Raw genomic sequence first — 22282 nt, forward strand, 5'->3', positions numbered from 1 at the left:
CCCAGCTCTGACACTTACTAGTTGTTTCACTCTGGACAAACTACTTAACTTTTCTGAGTCTCAGTTTCGTCAACTGTAAAAACAATATACTAGTACTTGCATTACCTACCTTGAAGGTATTATGCTTTGGTTAAAAAAAAAAAAAGTGCTTTGATAAACTTTAAAGCACTCTAGAAATATGGACTATTTGCATTTTTAAGAAGGTAGCAAGGCAAACCCCCCCAAAGAAAATAATTTCTAATGGTGGAATATCCTCAGCATCTAATACAGTGTTCATGACATTTAGCAAATTGGATTGAATTGAACTGAGTTAAAGCAGGGTGGGGGTGGGGGAGGGGATTGTAAATAGGAAAACTTGTTTGTGCCTCTTAAAAGTCATTCCACTTGGGCAACCACCCCTTCCATTGAATAATAGGAAGTTGCTAAAGGTTTTCCAGTAAAGGAGGGAAGATTAGCCTGGAAGCAATGTGGAAAATGGGCTGGTTGAGGGTGAAGAAGAGGAAGCAGGAAAGCGGTTAGGAAGTTTTTGCAATAGTTCTGGAGGTTCCTAATCGGGGCCTGTGCTAGTACCATGGGAGTAGAGAGGAGGGGACAGATAAGAGAGATTTTGTGTATCCAGAAATCTTAGAACTTGAAGGTTGGGGAGGAAGGGAAGAAAAACGGATAATACCAGAGATTCAAAGATTATCAGGAGGACCTGATAATACCAGAGATTAAGCGAATGGTGATAGCAACGCTGCCATTAGGAGCAATCTTTAAGAGAAACTCAGAAGGCTTGGGTTTTTAGCCCTGCTGAGTTTGCGGTGACAATGGGAATGAGAAACCAAGGTGGAAATGTCGTGTAAGTGGTTTGAGATTCAAATATGGAACTTCAAAGAGAGGTCAGTGCCAGAGAGAGATTCAAATCATCTCTGGAGGTGATCATTGAAGCGGTGGGAATGGCTAAGATTACTGAGGGAGCACGGGGACAGAATCAATGTCCAGCAATATCTAGCTCACGAACCCTGTACATATAATAAATAACAGTAGCTGACATTGATATCTGGGGTTAAGGTTTGCAAACTATTTTACATACATTAAATCATTTGATCCTAATAGAAATACAATCCACCCATTTGTGCAACACACAGTCTCCTAGCTGATATTTCTGCAACCAGTCTCTCCTCTTTCAAAATCAGCCTTTACAAAGCTACCAGAATATTTTTTTTTTCAAAACAATATTTCTGGGGCAGCTAGGTGGCTCAGTGGATATAGCACCAGCCCGGGAGTCAGGAAGACTTGAATTCAAATCGGGCCTCAGACACACAACGCTTACTAGCTGTGTGACTCTGGGCAAGTCACTTAACCCCAAATGCCTCAAAAAGAAAAAAACAAAACAATAATATTTCTAATAATTTGATCTCATCTCTGGCATTTATTGGATGAGTGGATAAGTTATGGAGCAGCTACTGATAGGTTATGATAGAGTACAAAGCCTGTTTTTGTTTTTTGTATCCCCAGTGCTTAGCACATAGTAGGTTCTTAGTACTTGTTAAGGGACAGCTAGGTGGTACAGTAGATAGAGCACGGCCCTGGAGTCAGAAAGACCTGAGTTAAAATCTGGCTTCAGACGCATACTAGCCATGTGACCCTAGACAAGTCTCTTAACCCTAATTGCTAATAAATTAATGAATAAATAAATACTTGTTGACTGACTGATGCCAGTGAAATCATAGGGTCAGCTCCCAAATAATCCTATGTAGCCCATTATAGGGATGCTCAGCATGTATGCCTACACACAATATACACACATTAATCACCTGTGGTATACACATACCATACATTCATACTCAGATGTTGCACACCTGCCAGACCCTCCCTTAACAAGTGTTCCAGAGATCACCTCACTGACTTTAGCAACCAGACACACCAGAAACACCCAGTTGCATACCCATCCATATGCTCAGTAACATGTCAAAAAGGCTTTACTTATGAAGTATCAAATTCCACAAATGCCTCTGGCAATTCCATAAGAGGAAAGAAAACCGGGCTGATTAGGTACCAAGGCAGGGGGTCACCCAGTGCAGGAACGGGAGCTCCTCTTCTGCCTGATCCATGGACAAAAAGCTCCCCCAAGAGCTGGAGAACCGAGACTCACCCCAAGGGAGGCTGTGCTCATTGTATCCCTTCTCTGAGCAGCAGGACTCAGCAGAACTTAGCGGGCTGCTGGTCCATGAAAGGCCTTGCTGCCTCAAGGCTGGGCACTCACCTCATTCAGGTATGATCGTTTGGAGTGGGGGCTGGGGACGGAAGCCCTATGAGATCCAAGCACCCCCACCCATCCAGCACTATCTCTGGTACTACCTCTAGAGGCACTGTAGAGTTGGGGGAGCTCCCAGGACCCCTTATATTGGAGAAGCAAGCTCCATAAGGGCAGGAACTGTCACTTTTTTTCTAAGATCTCTGTAACCCCAGTACCCAGGATGGTGTTTTACACAAAGGTCTTCAATAAATGTTGAATTGAATTGAAAACATATACTTATCTATACCAGTTGGCAGTACTATCTAGAAGAGGTGGCACCCTGAGAGCTGTTCTTTGTGCTACAGCCTAGAGAACAAGGACTACACCCCCCACGCCCTGAACACACACATACCATGTATATGAAGTCAATCCATTCTTTTAAGCAGAAGGGTTCTCTCCCTCCAACCCCACCTTGACCTAGAAAATGACTTAGATCAAGGCTAGGTTTCTCATTTTTGTACCTGGCATACTCAGGGTACCTTGGATGGTTACCTACTCCCACACCTCTGCCAGGGTTCATGCCAGTCATACCTCCCAAGCTTCACAGAAACTTGCCAGGATGGAAAGGCTGGGGGAATAGATTGACCCTCTTTGGTCTGACCCAGCCCAGGATCTGAGGTACCATTTAGGGACTATGTCTGTAGATGCATCATCTCAGCACCCCCGGACCTGATGGATTCATTAAATGTCCATGTACCTGGCTTTCTAAGCCTTGTCATTATGGTCAGGGGAAGAACTGTTTAGGGACTTAGGAGCATGGGGAAGCTGTTCCCATTGCAATATGTTCCCCCTACTATTGTGGTCTAAACCTCCCCTCCCAGCTTAGTGACTAAGCTCATTCCCCAGGACTTCCTGTTCTTCAGGACCCACCCCCACCCCCACCCAGCCCCTCCATCCATATGCTTGCACAATGCTCAGAGACAGCCACCACGGAGCCCACAGAATCCAAGTACCAGGACCACTGAAGGCTAAGGCACACCTCCACATCCAGAAAACAGGCAAAGAGCGGGCAATGGACACAGAACACACAAATCCATCACAGACACATCACCTCCACCACTATGTTATAACATACACATTTACCCATAACCATGCACAATATTTACAGATGGACTCTCAGGCACACAGACAAACGTAAACCTGACTGACACGCACCAGCTGCTTCAGAGACCCCCCAGCCACAACTGCCAGACACATACACAGCCAAAGTACCGTATAAATATAGGTTTTATTAATAATGAGTGAAATCCCCCAAATTCACCGGCATCTCCATATGATAGGAGACTGTAGGTCTGTGGGGGGTGGGAAAGGGTGGACAGGAGCCAGCCACAGCACCCAGGCCAGGGAGCTCAGCAGCAGGGAGTCCGGGATCCCCACTGGGGAAACCAGAAATGCTCCGGATACGTCTGTCACTCTTGCCCTGTGAGGTGGTGCTCTTGTGCCAAGGGGCAGCCTTGGCTGGTTGGGAGAAGGGCAGAGGGGTAGTCAGAAGATTGAACCAAGCAGCCAAGAGGAAAGGGAAGGGGTGTGTGTAGGGGGTGCCAGCCCCAGGGAGGCATGCCCTAGGGCACAAGAAAAGGGGATTCTGGCGGAGCTGGCCAAGGCCAACTTGTGCCAGCTGCCTGTGCTTTTGCCAGGTCCTGAAATACAGGTGGAGGGAGTGCCCTGTGCTTGCCCCTGGCTTTGTGGAGGGAGAGAAGACTGGAGAGGAGTCACCCACACAGATCCTCAAGATGATCCAAGCAGAAACCCCACCTCCCCAGAGCTTTTGGAAAGTCACGTCCTCCTCACCCTCCACAGGTCCCTCTCCTAGGGCCAAGTGATGATTGTGGGCATGTGCCTATGAGTCTGGAGGGGGGATGGGGAGGCCTGGCCCATAGGGCTATAGGAGGGCAGGATCAAGGTCATCCCCTCAGCCTCTCCCTACCCTTCCACCACCCAAAATAAAGTGCATTCTCCAGTTCCAATGTAGGCAAAAGAAACATGGGCATTATTGCTAAGGTGCCATTGTGCACCATCCCCCCAACAAATGAAGACGGAGGGGAGGGATAGGGCACCTTAAGACCCTAGGCCTTACCTTCCCAGGGGCCTGAGAGGGGCAGTTAAGGACAGAATTTCCACCCTCTGCCTCAAGAGATTGTTCCAGCAGCTTAGATTTGGGGGTGGGGGGTATGACTACCAGAGTCTCCCCCTGCTCAATTTCACAATGGGACTTTCCAGGGAACCCAGCCAGGGACCAGCCCTGGGTACTATAACAACCCTTTGCAGCCCAATTTACGAACACTTGCGTGGTGAGGCCCCCCAGGGAAAGGAGGGGGCACTTTGGTCAGTTGTAAGGGGAAGTTTCTAGGGGTGAAACTCAGGTTGGCCCCCCCCAATCCCTGCCGCCCCCAGGCAGACAGTGGGAGAAAAAGAGGGCTCTGAGCAGGGCAGGGGAAGTAGAATTGGAGGGAGGGGAGGAGGGAGCTACCATAGCCCAACAAATGTCCTTTGCATGCAGGTGTTGAAGAAGAGGTGAGAAGGAAGCCACAAACTGCATCAAAACACAGGAGGTGATAGGACTGAGGGAGAAGGTTTAGAGCCTTCCACCATCCTCCAAGAGGACCCGGAAATCCATGGAGTAGATCGACATTGACAGGGGTGAGGGGTCAGGGGGCCAACTGGCCGCACCAGCAACCAGTTCCCAAGTCTCTGAGGTTAAAACAGTCCCAATGGGCTGGAAGGTGGGGTAGAGAAGGAGAACAGGTCTTCCTGCTGTGGTTGGTAGGAAGCGGGGAGCTCTACCTCTCCGACTTCACCCGATAGCGGAGCACAAGGTATGCCAACAGCCTCAGTGCCAGGAAGAAGATGCCCAGGACCAGGAAGTCCATGTAGAGCTTGGCATCCTCTACATCCAGCTGGTGGAGGATGCTCTCAGGTTTCTGGAATGGGCATCCTGCCGAGTTCTCAGAGCAATCCAGGTCCCCCCGCTCCATGCCATAGATAGTCAGAATCACACCCTCAAATCCATATCTGGACATAACAAGAAAAGCAGAAACAGTTGCTAATTCTTGCTCCTCACTATTGGGTGGAACATGTCTCTTTCCCAGACACAGAACTAGAGTGCAAGAAGGTCCCCAGAACACGTACCCCAAGGAGATAAGCTAGAAATGGGCTTAACTTTATATGTCAGGAAGACATACAAAGCCTGGGAAACTGGAAAGGTGGGACCTTTATGCGGGGGCAGCAGCCAGGGGGCTGGGAGGGAAAAAGGGAAGGTCCTGACACAGCCTAGGAAGAAGGAGGTCTCAAGCCCCTTAATTCTGACTCTCTGGGAGTTGATAAAGATAGAAAGAATGCTGGCACTACTTACCTGACATAGGAGAGGTAGGAACTCCATTGCAAATAGGTAGGGATGGTTTTGAAGCTAACGAAGAAGCCAGAGAAGAGGAGGACAGGGATAGCAGTTACTGGGCCCACAAAGGTGGCCACCTGAGAATGTGGAGGGGGAAAGGGCAGGAAGGAATGGAAGGTGACTTGGGACCATGCTTGCACCAGCTCACACATACAGTCTACATGGATGCATGTGCTTATACACATCCTTTACTCCTTTGGGATGGGATGCCTCTGCTCCCATAGGCAGCCCCCCCAATTCATTCCCTTGGAACACTATGTATTGTTGTCTTCTATTAGGATGTAAGTATCTTGAGGGTAGGGACTATCTTTCTTTTTGTATTTGTGTCTCCTGGTCTTAGCAAAGTGCCTGGTAGATAACAAACCCTGAATAAATCCTTTTTCTTTCCTTTCTTTCCTCCTTCCCTGACCCTCTCTCTCTTTCTGTCTTCCTTCCTTCCTTTTTCTTTCTTTCTTTCCTCTCTTCCATTCCCTTATTTTCTTCCTTCCCTTCCCCTCCCTCCCCTTTTCTCTTGCTTCTTTTTTCTTTTTTCTTTATTTTTCTCTCTCCTTCCTCTCTTCCCTTCCCCTCCTTTCCTTTCTCCCTCCCTCTTCCTTTTTCTTTCTTTCCTTCTTTGCTTCCTTTTATCTCTATGCCCCTACCCCAGACACATACCTATTCTCTCCTTCCCATTTCTCCCACTTCCACCCACCTGTAGGGAATTGGATGCAGCCCCAATCAGTAGCCCTAGGGACTGAGCTACCAGGGCAGTGGCTGTGGCCAGAGCAGAGAAAAGCAAGAATCGGGAGGCTTCAGCTGGCTGACTGGTCATCCAGTATACAATACTACAATAAGCCATGGGGCAAATCACCTGGTGGGAGCAAGAATAAGGTTGGAGAGAGGGGCTGGTGTATGAGCAGCAGGTCTCCTCCCCTTCCCTTGAGGCTAGACCTCCTCTTGTCTTGGGCTCTGGTTCCCTCATGGGACCCAGAGGGCCATGAGGCTCAAATAGCTCTGCCCAGTACAAGCCTCGTAGAATGTCAGACTGGAAAGGACCTTCTAAGATTACCCAGTTCACCTACCTCATTCTACAGATGAGGAAGACGAACCCAGTAGTAGAGAATCTTAAACACTTCTCTCTCTATCCCTATACCTGTGACCACCCTTCTCCTCCCTCCAACCCCCTAGGGTGAGCAAATCAAATGAGTTAACATAGATGTAAAGCATTTTGCAAACCTTAAAGCACTACATAAATGCTAGTTATTATTATTCTTATCTAGCCCAGAGAAGAGAAATTATTTGATCAGGGTCCCACAGCGAGTAAGTGTAGGGGATTCAGACCCAGGACTCTTTCCACTATACTGTGGTACAGGCTCACCTCTGGGACTTTCTCTTGCTGGAATACCCTCCTTCTCTAGATCTCACCTATCTTCAAGGCTTACCTTCAAGTCCTGCCTTCCCTGATGATCCCAGCCCGTGGAGACCCTCTTTCTTTCTATCCATGCACTCGGCCCTTATCATACACTTCCGGGGATTGTTAGTTATTGTTTTACATTCATTAGTTTCATTGCTCAAACTAAATTTTATACTGAAGGTCAGGGATCATTTTTGTATCGCACAAAGGGCTAAACATACAGTAGGTACTCGATAATGCTTGTTGATTGAGTCATTAATTGATAAGCTTACCTGGAAGGGCACGTCAGCCATAGTCTTGGCCAAGTAATAAGCTTTGAGGCTGTACCAGTAGTTGAGATGTTCCCGCATGAAGACAGCCATTTCTAGGGGAACTGGAGCAGGGATAAAGAGAAAGTGTCAAGGTTTTCTATAACTTGGCTCCAGCCTATTATTGTCCCCAACACAAACCTGCTGCCTCCTAAAGGGGATATTACTGGAGCTGTAGGGTTGGAGAATTCCCCTTCTCCGTTCCTCCTTAAGATATCTGTCCTACCCACATGTATAAAAATATTTATAGCAGCTCTTTTTGTGGTGGCAAAGAATTGGAAAGTGAGGGGTTGCCCATCAATCGGGGAATGGCTGAACAAATTATGGTATGTGAATGTAATGGAATACTATTGTGCTATAAGAAATGATGAACAGGCTGACTTCAGAAAAACCTGGAAAGACTTGTATGGTCTGATGCTGAGTGAAGTGAGTAGAACCAGGAGAATGTTGTACACAGTAACAGCCATGTTGTGCGATGACTAATATTGATAAACTTAACCCTTCCCAGCAATACAAGGATCTAAAACCTCTCCAAAGGCCTCATGACGGAAAATGCTGTCCACATCCAAAGAAAGTACCATGGAGTTTGAATGCAGATTGAAGAATACTATTTGCTATTTTTTTCTCTTCTGTTGAGTTTTGTTTCCTCTTTCTGGTGGTTCCGCCTATTGGTTCTAATTCTTACTTACAACATCATTAATGTGACAATATGTTTAATAGGAATGTATATGTATACCCTATATCAGATTGCACACCATCTTGGGAAAGGAGGTGGGGAGGAAGGGGGAGAAAAATTTAAAACTCAAAAGTTTATGGAAGTGATTGTTGATAAATCAAAATAAATTAATTAATTAAAAAATTAAATAAAAAAACTATTGTGCTATAAGAAGAGATGAGCAGGTGGACTTCAGAAAAACCTGGAAAGACTTGTATGGACTGATGCTGAGTGAAATGAGCAGAACCAGGAGAACTTTGTACACAGTAACAGCTACATTGTGTGATGACTAACTTTGATAGACTTAGCCCTTCTCAGCAATGCAAGGATCTAAGATATCCCAAAAGTCTCATGATGGAAAATGCTATCCACATCCAAAGAAAAAGCGATGGAGTTTGAATGCAGATCAAAGCATACTATTTGGTCTTTTTTCCTTCTGTTTTGTTTTGTTTCTTCTTTCTTGTGGTTCCTTCTATTGGTTCTAATTCTTCCTTACAACATGACTAATGTGAAAATATGTTTAATAGGAATGTATATGTATAGCCTATGTTAGATTGCGCACCATCTTGGGGAGGGAGGTGGGGAGGAAGGGGGAGAAAAATTTAAGACTCAAAAGCTCATGGAAGTGATTGCTGATAAATCAAAATAAATTAAGTTTAAAAAAATGTTCAAGAAAAAAATATATATCTGTCCTAACCTCCCTTCCCCACAGTCCACCAACCTGCCTGGAGCTTGGAACCATATGCTCAAGTCTCCCCATCTCATTAACGAGCCCAGCATTTATTCCCCACCCTTCCCTCCCAGGTGCACCAGGTGCTGAGGACTCACAGGTAAGAACAGTAGGCATAAGGGCAGCAAACATGAGGAAAAGCATGGAGAAGAAGAGGCAGCCCGTATTGTTGAAGACTTTGCTGGCATCATTTCCGATGTGCAGGTAAAGAAGACCGATGAGTACACCAATCACCACATGGGACATGAATCGAAGGTGTGTCAGGACCTGGTGGGTAGAGGGTGGTTAGTAGTAGGCAGATAGATCAGGGAATATCCCTAGGTCCTGGAATGAGGAACAGTACCAGAGAAGAAATGATAACACCATTCAGGGTAGGAGTCAGGAAAAAGCAGTTTGGGGGAGGAGATAAGACAAATTCTGTGCTGCCCACATTAACTACGATAACCATAATAACCATAACCATCTTCAAGAAACCCTCTGGCATAGGCAGTGAAGCTCAGGCCAAGAACCCCTTTCTTTTTTTCCCCATTCCTCCCATGACAGCTGGCAGGGTCTAGGCTATTGGCAGTTCCCAAGATCCCCATATTACAGCCTCTCACCGTGTCTCTAAGGATGGACAAGAAGGTTCTCTTGAAGAGGATGCAGAACTGGGTGAACGTATTGGTGGCAAACGTGTGACTCTCGATGGGGTCGACTTCCTGAGCAAGAGAAAGGTCACAATCCAAGGTCACAAGAAATGGGACCCACGGGGAGGGATGCCTACACCGCCCAGCCCAGCAAACAAGGACCTTCCAAACTTCTCATGGGGCCAGATAGGGCACAAGGCAGAACCCATTGGCATCCTGGCACCCCATCCCCAGGGGCGGGATCCTTGCCAAGGGGAAGGATCCCAAGATTGCTGGATTTAAAACTAGAAGGGACATTAAAGGGCATCTGTCCTAATTTCTTTATTTTCTAGATGAAGTAACTAAAACTCAAAGATGGGAAGCCACTCTTGACCCATCACATCGCTCTTTATCCTGGCCACTCCTCAGCATCTCCACACTCATATGCCTTGCATTTTCTCTTTCACTCACTGGAGGACAAGCAGGGCACGGGGACTGGACGTGGTTTTTCTCTGCGCTGTCCTTCTTCTCTGCCACAGTACACAGCCCATTCTGTACTGCCCGGAACAGCATTGGATTCAGGTCCCCATACTCTCCTGATGCTACTTCAATGACTGTGGAAGAGGAGAGGATGAGCTGCTCAGGTGCCACTCTCTCCAGGACAAAATCAGTCCCCCATCAGGGGATTGACTGCATGTCTAGTATGTGCACATTACCGCCCATCACTGGCAAAGGGGGCCAACTCAAGACCCCACCCCCTCCCCCAGGGAGGCTCTGCCCACATGGTCAGCAGGGCCCCAGTCTAGGGTCACACCAGCAGTGATATACTTCCACTCACTGAAGTCAGCTGGATTGTGGTAGGTGGGACAATGTAGGCCCAGCCCCTTCAGGTAAGGGATCAGGTTGGTGACCATACCCTTGAAGATGCACTGACCCTGGCTCAGGATGTAGAGCTGGAGGTAAGAATTGAGGTAAGATGAAAAAAGGGTGAACTGGTGAGATTGGTATCCCACCCTATACCCTAGCACTATGCCAGGACCACTGTTCCTACCGGGGACCACACCTAGACAAACATTTTCATAGCCAGCAGACCTCCCTACTCCCTGCTATCCCAGGGCTTGGACATAACAGACACCAATGGGTTTCCTCAACTCTATTCTCTCTATCCAGAAGGACAGACAAAACTGGCAGCCAACCTTGTCAAACATCTCAAAGAGCTTGGCGCTGGGTTGGTGGATGGTGCAGATGATGGTACGGCCCCCCTGAGCCAAGGACTTCATTAGTGATACAACCTGGAAGCAGGAGGCACTGTCCAGCCCACTGCCCAGAGAGAGAGAAAGAAAGAAGGGGGGAGGTGAGAAGGAAAGAGAAAGAGAGAGAGACAGAGACAGAGACAGAGGACAGAGGAAGGGAAATAGGAGAATAGAGAGAGAAAGATGAGGTAATATTAGGGGAGTAGAGAACTCAAATGAGGGAAATACATCTAAAATGGGGAGGAAAGGTTCTCACCCTAACTCCTATTCAAACACATTTATTAAGTGCCTACTATGTGCCAGGCACTGTGCTAAGTGCTGGTTATAAAAAAAAAAGAGAGAGAGACAAAAGACAGTCCTTGCCCTCAAGGACCTTACAATCTAATTCCACCTCCCCCCTCCCCCAACCCCACTGCATCCTCACTTTAGCCCACTGGGATATCAGAAAGCACAGAGCCCAGCTCCCTCACTCTTCTGATCTGCTCTTGGAAAGCAAGAGATCTGGGTCTCTCAATAGCTCTATTTGGCATGGGCAGATGCTGTCAACAGAAAAGTTAGCCTGAGGAGATTACCTGGTAGGCTCATCAAAGAACATGACGGGTGGGTTGTTGACAAGCTCCAGAGCAATTGCCAGTCGCTTCCTCTGACCCCCTGAGAGCATGGCTGTCCTCGTGTTGGAACAGGACATCAGCCCCAAAGCCGTCAGAATCTCAGTCACCTGGCCAAAGCCCACCCCACATCAGCCTAGAGGGCTTCCAGAGGCCATTGGCCATCCCACCATTCTCTGCCCTAAAAGGACCTCAGCAGAGTATTGACTCCACTTGGGGACCACCTCCAACCTGCTCTAAGTGAGCTAGCTCCAGGGCCATTCCTCCCTTCCCCTAGGGGCTACCCTGCCCCATCAGTCCCACTGGCCCAGCTCACAGAGGAAGGGGACCTCTGACCAGCTTCTTCCTCCACTCACCAGCTCCTTCTTCACCTCCTGTTTTTCATTCAACTTCAAGTTGGCAGAGACCTGGGCCCAAAAATAGGGGCTGGTTAGTAGTGTGGGTACTGTACCTGAGAGCCCCATGAATGCCGCCTCAGCCCACCCCTTCATTTAGTCAGAAGGACAGGAGGAAGAGTAGACTTTACCAGAGCACCCTAGTGTTGGGAGTTGCATGGTGCCCATCAGCCTTGAAGGGGGAATAAGGGTGATGAAGTATCTAATGTCCATCACCCCCTACTAGGCTATAAATTTCTTGAGGGCAGTAGCTATATCGCATCCAATATTTGCATCCTTCCTCCACACACATAGCATGATGTTTCCTTTATACATAACAGGTGCTTAATAGTTTGATAGACTGTATCATTGCTATATCTACGAAACCCAAGGAAAACTGTTGGGAGGGAGGAAGTTATATCAGTACCTCAAAACCTAGAATGGGGGTGGACCCTCACCATCATAGCCTCTAGCACGGTGAGATGAGGAAGCAGCATGTCATCCTGCATGATGTAACATGACATCTTGCGGAAGGTCCGAAGCTCCCGAGGTCGCCCATTCACCAAGATCTGCCCCTTCATGCCAGACTCCCTGCAGGAGTAGCATGTAAGGGGGATCTATTCTACAGGCTAGAATATCCTCAAAGCCCTAGGTACCCATCTCTGAAAAACTCCAACCACTCCTGTTCCTTCCCATAGAACTCTGCCATGAACTCTCCCACCCACCCAAAACTCTCTGCCTAAGCCCCAGTCCTATACTGTCTCATTCCTCCCAATTCCATGTTTCTCATTCCCCTCCCCCCAGTGTGTGCACATGCACACACACACACACACACACATACACACACACTCCCATCCTCACCTATACCCAGCAAGGATGTTCATGAATGTGGACTTCCCAGCCCCTGAGGGTCCCATGATGCCAATCAGCTCCTTTCGACAAAACTTGCCAGACAAACACTTGAGAAGTGTCTTATAACCTGGGGTTAGGAGGAGGGAGAGGCCATCAGGGAACAGACACCCCAATCTCCCAAGCAGTTCAGTGCCTTTTTCAGGAGGGACCTTGGGCAAAGATGAAGGAGTTGATTGTTTAAGCTGATTGTTTGGACTACATGGTCTAGTAGCAGAGGGGTAGCTAGGTGGTGAAGTGGATAGAGTGCTGGGCTTAAAGTCAAGAAGACTCATCTTCTTGAGTTCACATTTGGCCTCAGATATTTACTTGCTGTGTGACCCTGGGCAAATCACTTAACCCTGTCTGCCTCAGTACCTCATCTATGAAATGAGCTGGAGAAGGAAATGGCAAACCACTCCAGCGGACCAGAAGACCCCAAATGTGGTCATGGAGAGTCAGACATGATTGAAACAACTGAACAACAAAGTAGCAGAATTCCAGATTTGGAATCAGAGAAGCTCTTCTGATTTGATCACTTACTAACTCTGGGATCTTTTTTTTTTTTTTAATGTATTGATATCTTTTGTTTTTACGTAACTTAAATTTCCCATTATATTCTCCCTCTCCCATACCAAGTATGAATCACCCATTATAACAAAGAATTTTAAAAAGAGGGGAAGAAGACAGTTCAGTGAAACCAATCAATACATCATCTGAGTCTGACAGCATGTCTCCATAATACATCCAACAGCACCCCCCCCCCCCCAAAGAGGAGCTGCATTTCCTCATCTCTTCTTCAGGGCCAGGCTTGGTCAGTATACTTCCACCAGGTTTGTGATTTGAGGAAAGTCCTTTAACTTCTCTGAAACTCAGTTTCCTCATCTATAAAATGGGATTATATTACTTATACTATCTACCTCACAGGATTGTTGTGAGGAAAGTGCTTTCTGTAAATCTTAATGTGTTGTATAAAATTATTGTGGTTATCATCAGCAGCTGGGGACAAGAGAAGTACCCCACAACAAAAAAAAATTCCTCTCTTCTTTTCTCTACTACTTAGTCTAAGATAGCTACCCCTAAATCAAGACATCTAAAGTATAATTTCCTGAATTTACTGTGAAGCGCACACACTTTCTGGAAAAGGAAGGGAGAGACTGGGTCATGAAGTAAGGGGTAAGATACTGACTCCTCTTCTCTGTGGGCATGACTTGTTATCTCTCTCCTTTGTTCCAAGAAGTTGCTTCCAGCCTTCTACTCCATCTGGAAAAGCCTCCCTTTTTTTAAGGCCTAGCGTAAGGCCAGCCCCTTGAGACTTGACCCAAGGGATTGAAGGGGACACAGACACCTATACGGGTCCTAGTAACTATCGTTGTCTTCCCCATGACTTTTCTCCCATGGCACCATCCATCCCACTTACTGTAAAGTTGGATAGAAAACATTACCCGAGACCTTGATGGCTGGCTCACACATCTGGCCTACAGCAGCTGTACAGGGACCCTGCTTTGTAATTCCTCCCTTCCCAGTGCCCCTCCCACCCACCCCAGAGAAATGCTATGGACCCTGTGGGTTCTTAGTATAGTCTTTGTCAAGTGTAGAATCTCTCCAGCTCTTTGACCCTGTGATTCGCAGAATCACAAAGGCTGGAAGGGTCTTCCAAAAGTCACGTGGTTCAGCCCCCTGCCTACAGGCAAAGGAGATCTACCTAGCTGCAGATGTCACAATCCAGGCAGGTAAGGTTTAGGTGATTCACCCAAGATGACACAGGTAGCATAAGGGAGGTCATCAGTCCTAACCCTATGCTTCCATCATCAAAAAACTATTGAAGAAGTAACCTTGTGTACCTGCCTTTTAATGTCACTAAAGGAAAGGGGGAAGTTGATGGGTGAAGGTGTACACCTTCCTTCCCTTGGTTCTACCAACTTCTAAATTGGATTGAGCTCCCCAGGAGGTCAAGTTCAATTAAATGAAGAGTGGCAGCAAGCATGGTTTCATGGGGGAAAAAAACTCTGAAGTCGTGGAATAATAGAAGAGGAACAGTACCTTACAGACTACCTAATCCAACCCCCTCAGAGGCACAAAAGTTATGCTTAAGTCGCTATTTACTAGCTATGTGACCTTGGACAAATTACTTCTTGTTGTAATGGGAAGGTCATTTGACCTAGAGTCAAAAAACCTGGGTTCAAATCTTGGCTCTACTATTTTCTTGGGCAAATCAACTAACCTCTTTCTCTGGGTCTCATGTTTTCCACCTGTCAAGTGAAGAGGTTGGGCTAAATTATCTCAAGTCCCTTCCACCTCTAAAACCCATGATGCAGGGGCAGCTAGGTGGTGCAGTGAATAGAGCACAGGCCCTGGATTCAGAAGGACCTCAGTTCAAATCTGGCCTCAGACACATAACACTTACTAGCTGTGTGACCCTGGGCAAGTCACTTAACCCCCATTGCCCAACCAAAAAAAATAAATAAACAAAAATAAAATAAAACCTATGATTCCATCATTAAGATCTCAAGCACTAGATCTTGTGAACTTTTTGAGTCTCAGTTTCCTCACCTGTATAATGGGAAAGTAATGCATGCACTACCTTCTTGACAGGGCTGGTGGGAAGATTGGGGATGTCAGAGTTCTGGATCAGTAAATGCTATGCTTTTATTTACCATTATCACAAATGTCTGCCAAAGAAAGGAAATCTCTTCTTTCTCCCTGGTATTCACCTGTTCTCTTTCTTTCTGTCTATCCCAAACTTCCTTTTCTCTTCTATTCTCTACTGTAAGAAATGAAGGAAGAGAAGAAAAGAAGGAAGGAGTCAGAGAGTATTAAAAGTGTGACCAAAAGATAGCAGAGGTAAAAGGGAGTGAGCACAGGTGGAGGGTGGGGAAGGACAGACATGGAAATCCCACCTGGGATTTCATCAGGGTTGGGAATTTCCGGTGTGGAAATTGCTTCTCTGTAACTTCTGAGACTTGCCAGGGGATTACTGAAAAGTCATGACTTGCTCAAGATCATACAGCTAACATGAGTCAGCAGCAGGATTTGAACTCAGTGCTGCCTCAATTAGGCCCAAAAAGAGGATGTCCAAAAAATGATAGTACTTTAATAACTTCAGAAGTATAAATGCTTAAAAAACACACACATACATCTGAAAAGTTAATTATTTAAATGTTTAAAATATGGAGGTTTTTTATTAAACATATTAACATCACCACTATCTTGTGCTATACACATTACTCAATTTTCTAACTCTGTAAAAACTTTAACTAGCTGCTGCTCAGTGACAGAAAGGATTGCATTTGTAACATAGTGTTAAGATCATCCAAATAACAAGGTTTTGATGCACATATGAAAGTTTTTATATGACTCCACAAGAAAAAGTCTAATGGAGCTAGATTAGCTGACCAAGGTGGCCAAGAAAGAGGACCTCCTCCACCAATGCATCAGCCTGAGAAAGTGTCATCTAAAAACTGTCCCACCTGCAATGCATAATGACCTGTCTTGTTACACTTAAAATTAAAATGTATTACTTAAAATTCACAAAATTAAATCAATGTAAAAAATCAATAATTAAACCTATAAGTGAGGTTTTTTTAAGTTTCTAGGTTTGCATTTATACTTATGAAGTTATTAAAGCTTCAACCTGCACTAAGACTTTTAGGACACTCTATAACCTGTCTTCCTACTCTCCTCTCTTCCTCCCACCAAAAAAAAAAATCTGGCTCAGATAAAATTCACAAGTAACCAAAATATATACATATGTATGTAAGTGATTTTCTATTCAAAGAGATTTTATATTAAGAGTGTGGTCTATATTCAAGCCAAAAGAGTAATTCATTTTTTCATAAAATAGGGAGAGAGGCGGATTCTCCTTCAAAAGTTTTTCCTATTTCACCATTTTATGGAAAGCTAACTCCATACCTCAGAGTCACATTGATGCTCAAATTCCCACTCAACACTAGCCCCTGTTCTATTTCAAGTTCCCAGAAGTGCATGTGTGCAAAAAAGAGATGGGACACTAAAGGGAGAGAAGGTTGCTTAAAGCCCTGCTCAGCCCTGCTCACTAGTATTTCAATCTAGCCTCTCAAATCCAGGAGAACAATTCACCCTCCCAGTCTCCACCCTGGTTTTGGGAAACCTAGCTTCCCTATTCTCAGCTCATGTTGCCTGGGGCAAAGGAGAGACAGCAAGGCTTTAACAAACCCAGGACATTAAGTTCCCAGTCCCAAAATCATCATTCACCTACCTCAACACCTCCACTGAGACCAGCCCAGACAGCTCCAGATTTTGACCAGGAAAAGGAATGAGAACCATCATTTCTACCAGTGGCCTGGTTCTGTGCTTAGAAGAATACCAAAATGATACAATGCTAAGAACGTGGGCTGGTGATCAGAATATGTGTTTGTTACAGGGCCCAGTTCTACCTTAAACTAGTTATTTAATCTCTTTTAAACACTTCTTCCTCATCCCTACAATGGAATTAATCCTTTCCCTCTACTCTCCTTTCCAGTATTCCACTGCCCAAACATCTTTGGTAGCTCTATATTGCCTACCAATTGAAGTTAAAAAGCCTTTGCCAGGCATTCAAGGCCATGCTGTGGCACTACCCTACCTTATATATCTTTGCCCTTCAGCCAAACTGGATAATCTCTGCCACACTTGCCCCAGAACAGCACTTCATTCTCACAACTACATGCTTTTCTCAAGTTGTTTCCTATGCCTGGCTTGTCTTCTTATTTCTCTTCAACAGTTTAATTTCTTCCTATTCTTTTTTTTTTTTTTGGTGAGGCATTTGGGGTTAAGTGACTTGCCCAGAGTCACACAGCTATTGAGTATTATGTGCCTGAGTCTAGATTTGAACTCAGGTCCTCCTGACTCCAGGGACAGTGCTCTATCCACTGTGCCAAGCAATTGCCCCTTCTTCCTATCCTTTAAAGCCCAATTCGAATACTACCTCCTCTAGGAAGTCTTCCTTTATTCTCTTCCCTAAAATGATTCAAAAGCTTTTCACTCCCCTTATCTCATATAACATTTTCTTGTTATTGAGACTTAAATTAATATATACATAAACATGCCTATAAATACTTCAGAAACTTTAAAATACTACATAAGTGCCAGATATTATTATAATAGATTGTGATCAGGGGATCATAGATTAAGAACAGGAAGGCACTTCAAGGGTCTTCTGGTTCCCAGAGAGGTGGTTTTCCTAAGCTCATATTAGATATGAGAATGTTTTGCAAGTTTAGGAGCAGTGTCCAATGACCAGAGAGGACCTCCACAGAGATAGCTCCCGGAAATTCTTTATCAGACCCCAGATTCTTGACATATTGAGGAGACTCCTAGATCAGAGCAATTAGATGGAAGAGGATATAGGTACTCAGGTAACAAGCAAATGGGAGGAAAGGAGAAGAAATCTACACAAGAAGTAATGAGTTCCTTATCTCTAGAAATACTCCAACCTCAGAGGGATGACTGCTTATCAGGGATATTACAAAGTGTATCACAAAATTCAGAGCTGTCCAGGACCTTAGAGATCATCGAAATGAACTCCTACGTTTCACACCTGAGGCTCCAGGTAAGTGACTTGCCTAAAGTTACCCAGGGAAAAGTCGTCTATCAAACTATGATTCAAACCCAAATTCTCTGATTCCAAATCCAGGGCTCTTCCCACTACAAGCAGCTACCTTGTCTGCCTCCAATATTGTTTCACAGATTCGTGAAGCTGATAGGGAATGGGACTAGATAACCTCTGAAAACCCTTCCAACTTTTAGATGACACGGTTTTATAAGTTTTCAGTGCCCACTCAGAGGACAGAGGACATGGTGCCCATTGAGAAGGAGTTAGAGGGCATGGTATGCAGATACTACCCATTGGGGAGGAGGGAAAAGAGCAAAATAAGGGGACAGAGAACTCAGGAACAAAGGCAGTGATCATTCCATACCTCTCTTGCGCCAGCAGGGTCCCTCTCGAACAGAGTAGGACAGCTCAACGAATTCTACGTCAACTGCAGAGCGCTTTGGAAGATGAGAGAAGCGCTGGGCTTCGGTGATGTGGTTCTCCACTTTCTTAAGGTGTGTGGTCAGTAGGGGGGGCTCTGTGGGGCCAGGGCGCCCGGCCATATCCTCCAGGGCCACTGCCACAGCCCCTGGCCCCAGCCCACAACTGCCCACCTCCAGTGCCTTCTCCTCCATCATTTTGCCCTGCAGGGAACCAGGGAGCTGAGGGGGACTTATTTAACATCACACCCAGCCCTGGGTCCTTCTTCCACCTCTAACATTGCTCCACCCCCTTCCCCCCAACTTGCTCTCTTTCTCTGGCTTTATCACACAGTTATCTATACAGGTCCCTCATCTCATCCCCCGACAATTCCTGCTTTCTCGTGCCCCACTCCATTCCTGTTCTTCCTTAAGTATGTCCCCCATACCATTTCCCTCAGCCCTACCTACTCAGAAATCTGGTCCAGGCTATTCAACATTACCCATCTGCCTCAGGGCTCTGTTCTCTTAATGCATACCTTAAAATATCCCCTTTTATTAGCCATCAAATTCTAGCCCCTTCATCTGTGCACGCCAACCATCCTATTCTGCCCCTAGCCCGTGCAGGCCCTCTCCTCTCTCTCTTCTCTGAAGCTCTAATCTCCTTACCCGGCAGGACTCTGGCCAGCAGCCCCAGCCCTAGAGAGGAGGGAGGAGGGTTAGAATCCAGAAGGGAGGACAATGGGAGGGGCAATAAGGGACGAGTGATAGGAAAGGATCCAGAGAGGGAAGGGTGTGGGGGAGATCGAGCATCCCCAGAGCCAAGGAGGCCTCTTTTACCCCCCTGGGGAAACAGGACCTATGGCCAGTGCAGCTCCTCCAAAGCCCCGTCCCTGGGCGCTGCGGCGGGCCTCCCTAGAGGTAGGCGCACGAACTGGGACGCCTGTCCCCGCTACAAGCCACTGGACTAACAAACATAGCCCCCCACATCTCTTTTCACAAACCCAGTCACCTTGACGCGCCCCAGGGGCTCCTGAATAGGAGGCCCGATAGGATAGGAAGAATGAGGCGTTTCCCCCAGCCAAGACTGCAATGGGGTCTTCGCCGCTGCCCCCCTTACCTGCCTCTGGTTGCAATACAGCTGTCCAGGCTCCGGGTCCGGCGGCCCGGGCTGGGCGGGGCCGGGGCGGAGCCGAGATGTGGGGAGGGCCCCGGCCCCGGGTTTGAGGGGAATGGGGGGGGCGGGAGGGGTGGACGCCCCAGCTCTGGGACAGCTGCGCAACCCCCTCTGCCTGGAGCCCGTCCGCTCCGCTGCCTCCTCCCGAGCCGGCCGGCCGGGCGGCTGCGCTCTACTCCGGGCGTCTGCCTGGCCCCGCCGTTCTTAAAGGGGCGTCGCAGCCCCGCAACTGGCGGGGGGGAGGACGGGGGGGCGAGCGTGAGGAGGAAAATAACGGAGCAGGTGAAGTGGGGGACGTGCGTGGCGAGGAGTTGTGGACAAAGGGCTCGGGGGAGAACCGAGGGGCAGAGCAGAAAGAAATGGCTAAGAGAGCCGGGAATAAGACGTCTCAAAGAATAGGGGTCCTGCAGTGCAAGGAAGACAATGGGGGACAGTGTTTCTGTGCCAGTCTAAACACCTTCGCACCTATCTGACGACCCTCTCCTTCCTTTGCCCTTAGCTTCCAACCTTCACTCAGTATCTCTTCCCCCAGGAAAGACTCACTACCAGGAGTCACTAATCAAAGTATTAAGTGTCAGGAAGAGAGGGGACAAGGGGAGGTCACTTTCTGATGAACTTTTAATACCTTCCCTCAATCTCCAAATTTCTGTCCACCCTTCCCCACACACACACACACATACACACCCCCAACCAGAGCCCTAGGGTAAGAAAAAAGAGAAGGGACAGTTTCTTGGGGAGGGACCTGGAACTTTCAAGGTTGTACACACACATGAGGAACCGTACACAAGCACATGCCTGCCTGCAAACATGCACAGGCGCTTAACTCCTCCTTACTGAGTTGAAGAAACACTTCTTCCCATCAGCCAACCTTGTATCCCAAGCACTGACACGACAATGGGGACGTGAATGTGCATTCTCTCACAAAGACCTTGGTAGTTCATGTGACTTTCCCATTTGGCACCTTCCCGTGTCTCCTGAACATGCCTTCACATGCATGTACTGCAAGATGTATGAGCACACATGCAGGACTTTCACCCTGCTTGGCCTTCTTCCAGGGCATCTGCTCAGAGCCCCCACCTGCCCCTACCATCCTACCATGGCATCTTCTCCAGGATAAGTAGGTTAGTCAACCCCGAGGCACATGATGCTGTGTCTTTAAGTCTTCCACCTGTCACACAACGCTGAGCTAACCGGGAGGAGAAGGAAGCTGCTGCTGCTGCTGCTGCAGTAGTGAGGTTACTAGCAGTCAAACCTCATCCATCTCCTCCCCATCTGCTTTCTGCCAACCTGGAGGTTGCCTAGGGGCTGGACACTATCCCTGCCCCCTTCTTGTGACTATGCTTCCACCCTTACCTTGGAAACCACATTCGAATTTCTTAGATTCCACATTTCCCCTTTCCTCTTTCTCATTCATTCCCCAGGACAGAAGCCCACCTTTGTTTTCCAGAACATCCCCTTCCTTATTCCCAAGGACCTATCCAATTTCTTAGGATATATTCCTCAATTACCTAGAATAGCCCCATCCCCTGAAAGATATTCTACCATTTGCTAGGGCCGATTGCTCCACTTTTCCAAGAATTTACACCTTCATTGCTTAAGGCATACCCTCCTATTTCCTACAACAGATTTCCCCTACCCTCCCACCCCTTCCTCCAGGACAAATTCCCATTCTCCAAGAATATACTCCCATTCCCTAAGAGCCTCCTCCCTAGAACAACTCTTCCATTCTTTAATGATATATCCCCACCCCCTAGGACATTCATTCCCTAAAACAAATCCTTTCATTTTTTTTTAGTGACATACCCCTCCCCATTTCCCAGAACAACTTCTCTATTCTCTAAGGACAGACCCTCTTTAATATTCCTTAGGACATACTCCCTAGTCCCCAAGACAACCTCCTTATTCTTCAAGGATATGGCCCCCTTTCCCTAGGACAGACTACCCCATTTCTCAGAACCTCCATTTCCAAGGATAAAACCCCATTACCCAGGATATCCTCTGTTCCCCAAGACATACTCCCATTTCTAAGGATAATTTCCCTATTGTCCAAGGACAGACACCCCTCATTCCTCAGGACACATTCGCCATATCGTGGAACAGTCATTCTTCCTACTTCTTCCCTCCTACTGCTTAAAACATTTGTGCATTCCTTCATTCACTCTCTCCATGCATTTATTCATTGAGTACATTTTTATTGGGCTTCCGTCATGAACAAAGTACAGGCACTCCCATTCCCCTGGGGATTCTCTCACAAAGACCTTGGTAGTTCATGTGACTTTCCCATTTGGCACCTTCCCGTGTCTCCTGAACATGCCTTCACATGCACGTACTGCAAGATGTATGAGCACACGTGCAGGACTTTCACCCTGCTTGGCCTTCTTCCAGGGCATCTCCTCAGAGTCCCCACCTGTCCTTACCATCCTACCATGGCATCTTCTCCAGGATAAGTACTCCCACTCTTTCCTCCTAAGAATCTCCATCCTAAAACAGTGTCCCCAACTTGGCAGTCTGAAGGTTGCTGAATGGAGGCAGGGGCAGAAATGTCCTTGTCTCAGCTCAGCTCCTAGAGCTAATTTACAGAAAGGG

The 22282-nt window shown here is 47.0% G+C and overlaps 1 protein-coding gene across 8 annotated transcripts; it reads right to left on the reverse strand.

Annotated features, from left to right (window-relative positions):
• Positions 1–3490: 3490 nt before the first annotated feature.
• On the reverse strand, positions 3491–20545 carry ABCG4 (ATP binding cassette subfamily G member 4). 8 transcript variants are annotated; one of them, XM_027835476.1, is made up of 15 exons: positions 20531–20545; positions 18486–18744; positions 12523–12640; positions 12120–12252; positions 11644–11694; positions 11252–11397; positions 10623–10746; positions 10265–10379; positions 9898–10040; positions 9421–9519; positions 8920–9088; positions 7341–7441; positions 6367–6525; positions 5634–5752; positions 3491–5293 (listed from the first exon to the last, which is right to left on the reverse strand). In XM_027835476.1, exons 2-15 carry the CDS (start codon positions 18736–18738, stop codon positions 5062–5064), a joined length of 1962 nt encoding a protein of 653 aa, XP_027691277.1. In that variant the 5' UTR covers positions 18739–18744; positions 20531–20545; the 3' UTR covers positions 3491–5061. The 8 variants fall into 8 exon arrangements, with proteins under 8 accessions (XP_027691277.1, XP_027691276.1, XP_027691275.1 ...); XM_027835475.1 differs by lacking the exon at positions 20531–20545 and adding an exon at positions 19532–19622; XM_027835474.1 differs by lacking the exon at positions 20531–20545 and adding an exon at positions 19189–19491.
• Between the last annotated feature and the right edge of the window lie 1737 nt (positions 20546–22282).

The sequence above is a fragment of the Vombatus ursinus genome, unplaced genomic scaffold (genome assembly GCF_900497805.2).
Source record: "Vombatus ursinus unplaced genomic scaffold, bare-nosed wombat genome assembly UNPS02014816.1, whole genome shotgun sequence".
NCBI classification, from domain to species: Eukaryota; Metazoa; Chordata; class Mammalia; order Diprotodontia; family Vombatidae; genus Vombatus; species Vombatus ursinus.

Coding starts and splice junctions, on each gene's coding strand:
- ABCG4 (XM_027835473.1), bottom strand. CDS start 19,085: ATGGCTAATAAAAGGGGATATTTTAAG. Junction 18,745..19,058: donor ATAAAAGGGGATATTTTAAG/GTATGCATTAAG, acceptor GGTTCCCTGCAG/GGCAAAATGATGGAGGAGAA. Junction 10,380..10,622: donor TCTTTGAGATGTTTGACAAG/GTTGGCTGCCAG, acceptor TCTTACCTCCAG/CTCTACATCCTGAGCCAGGG.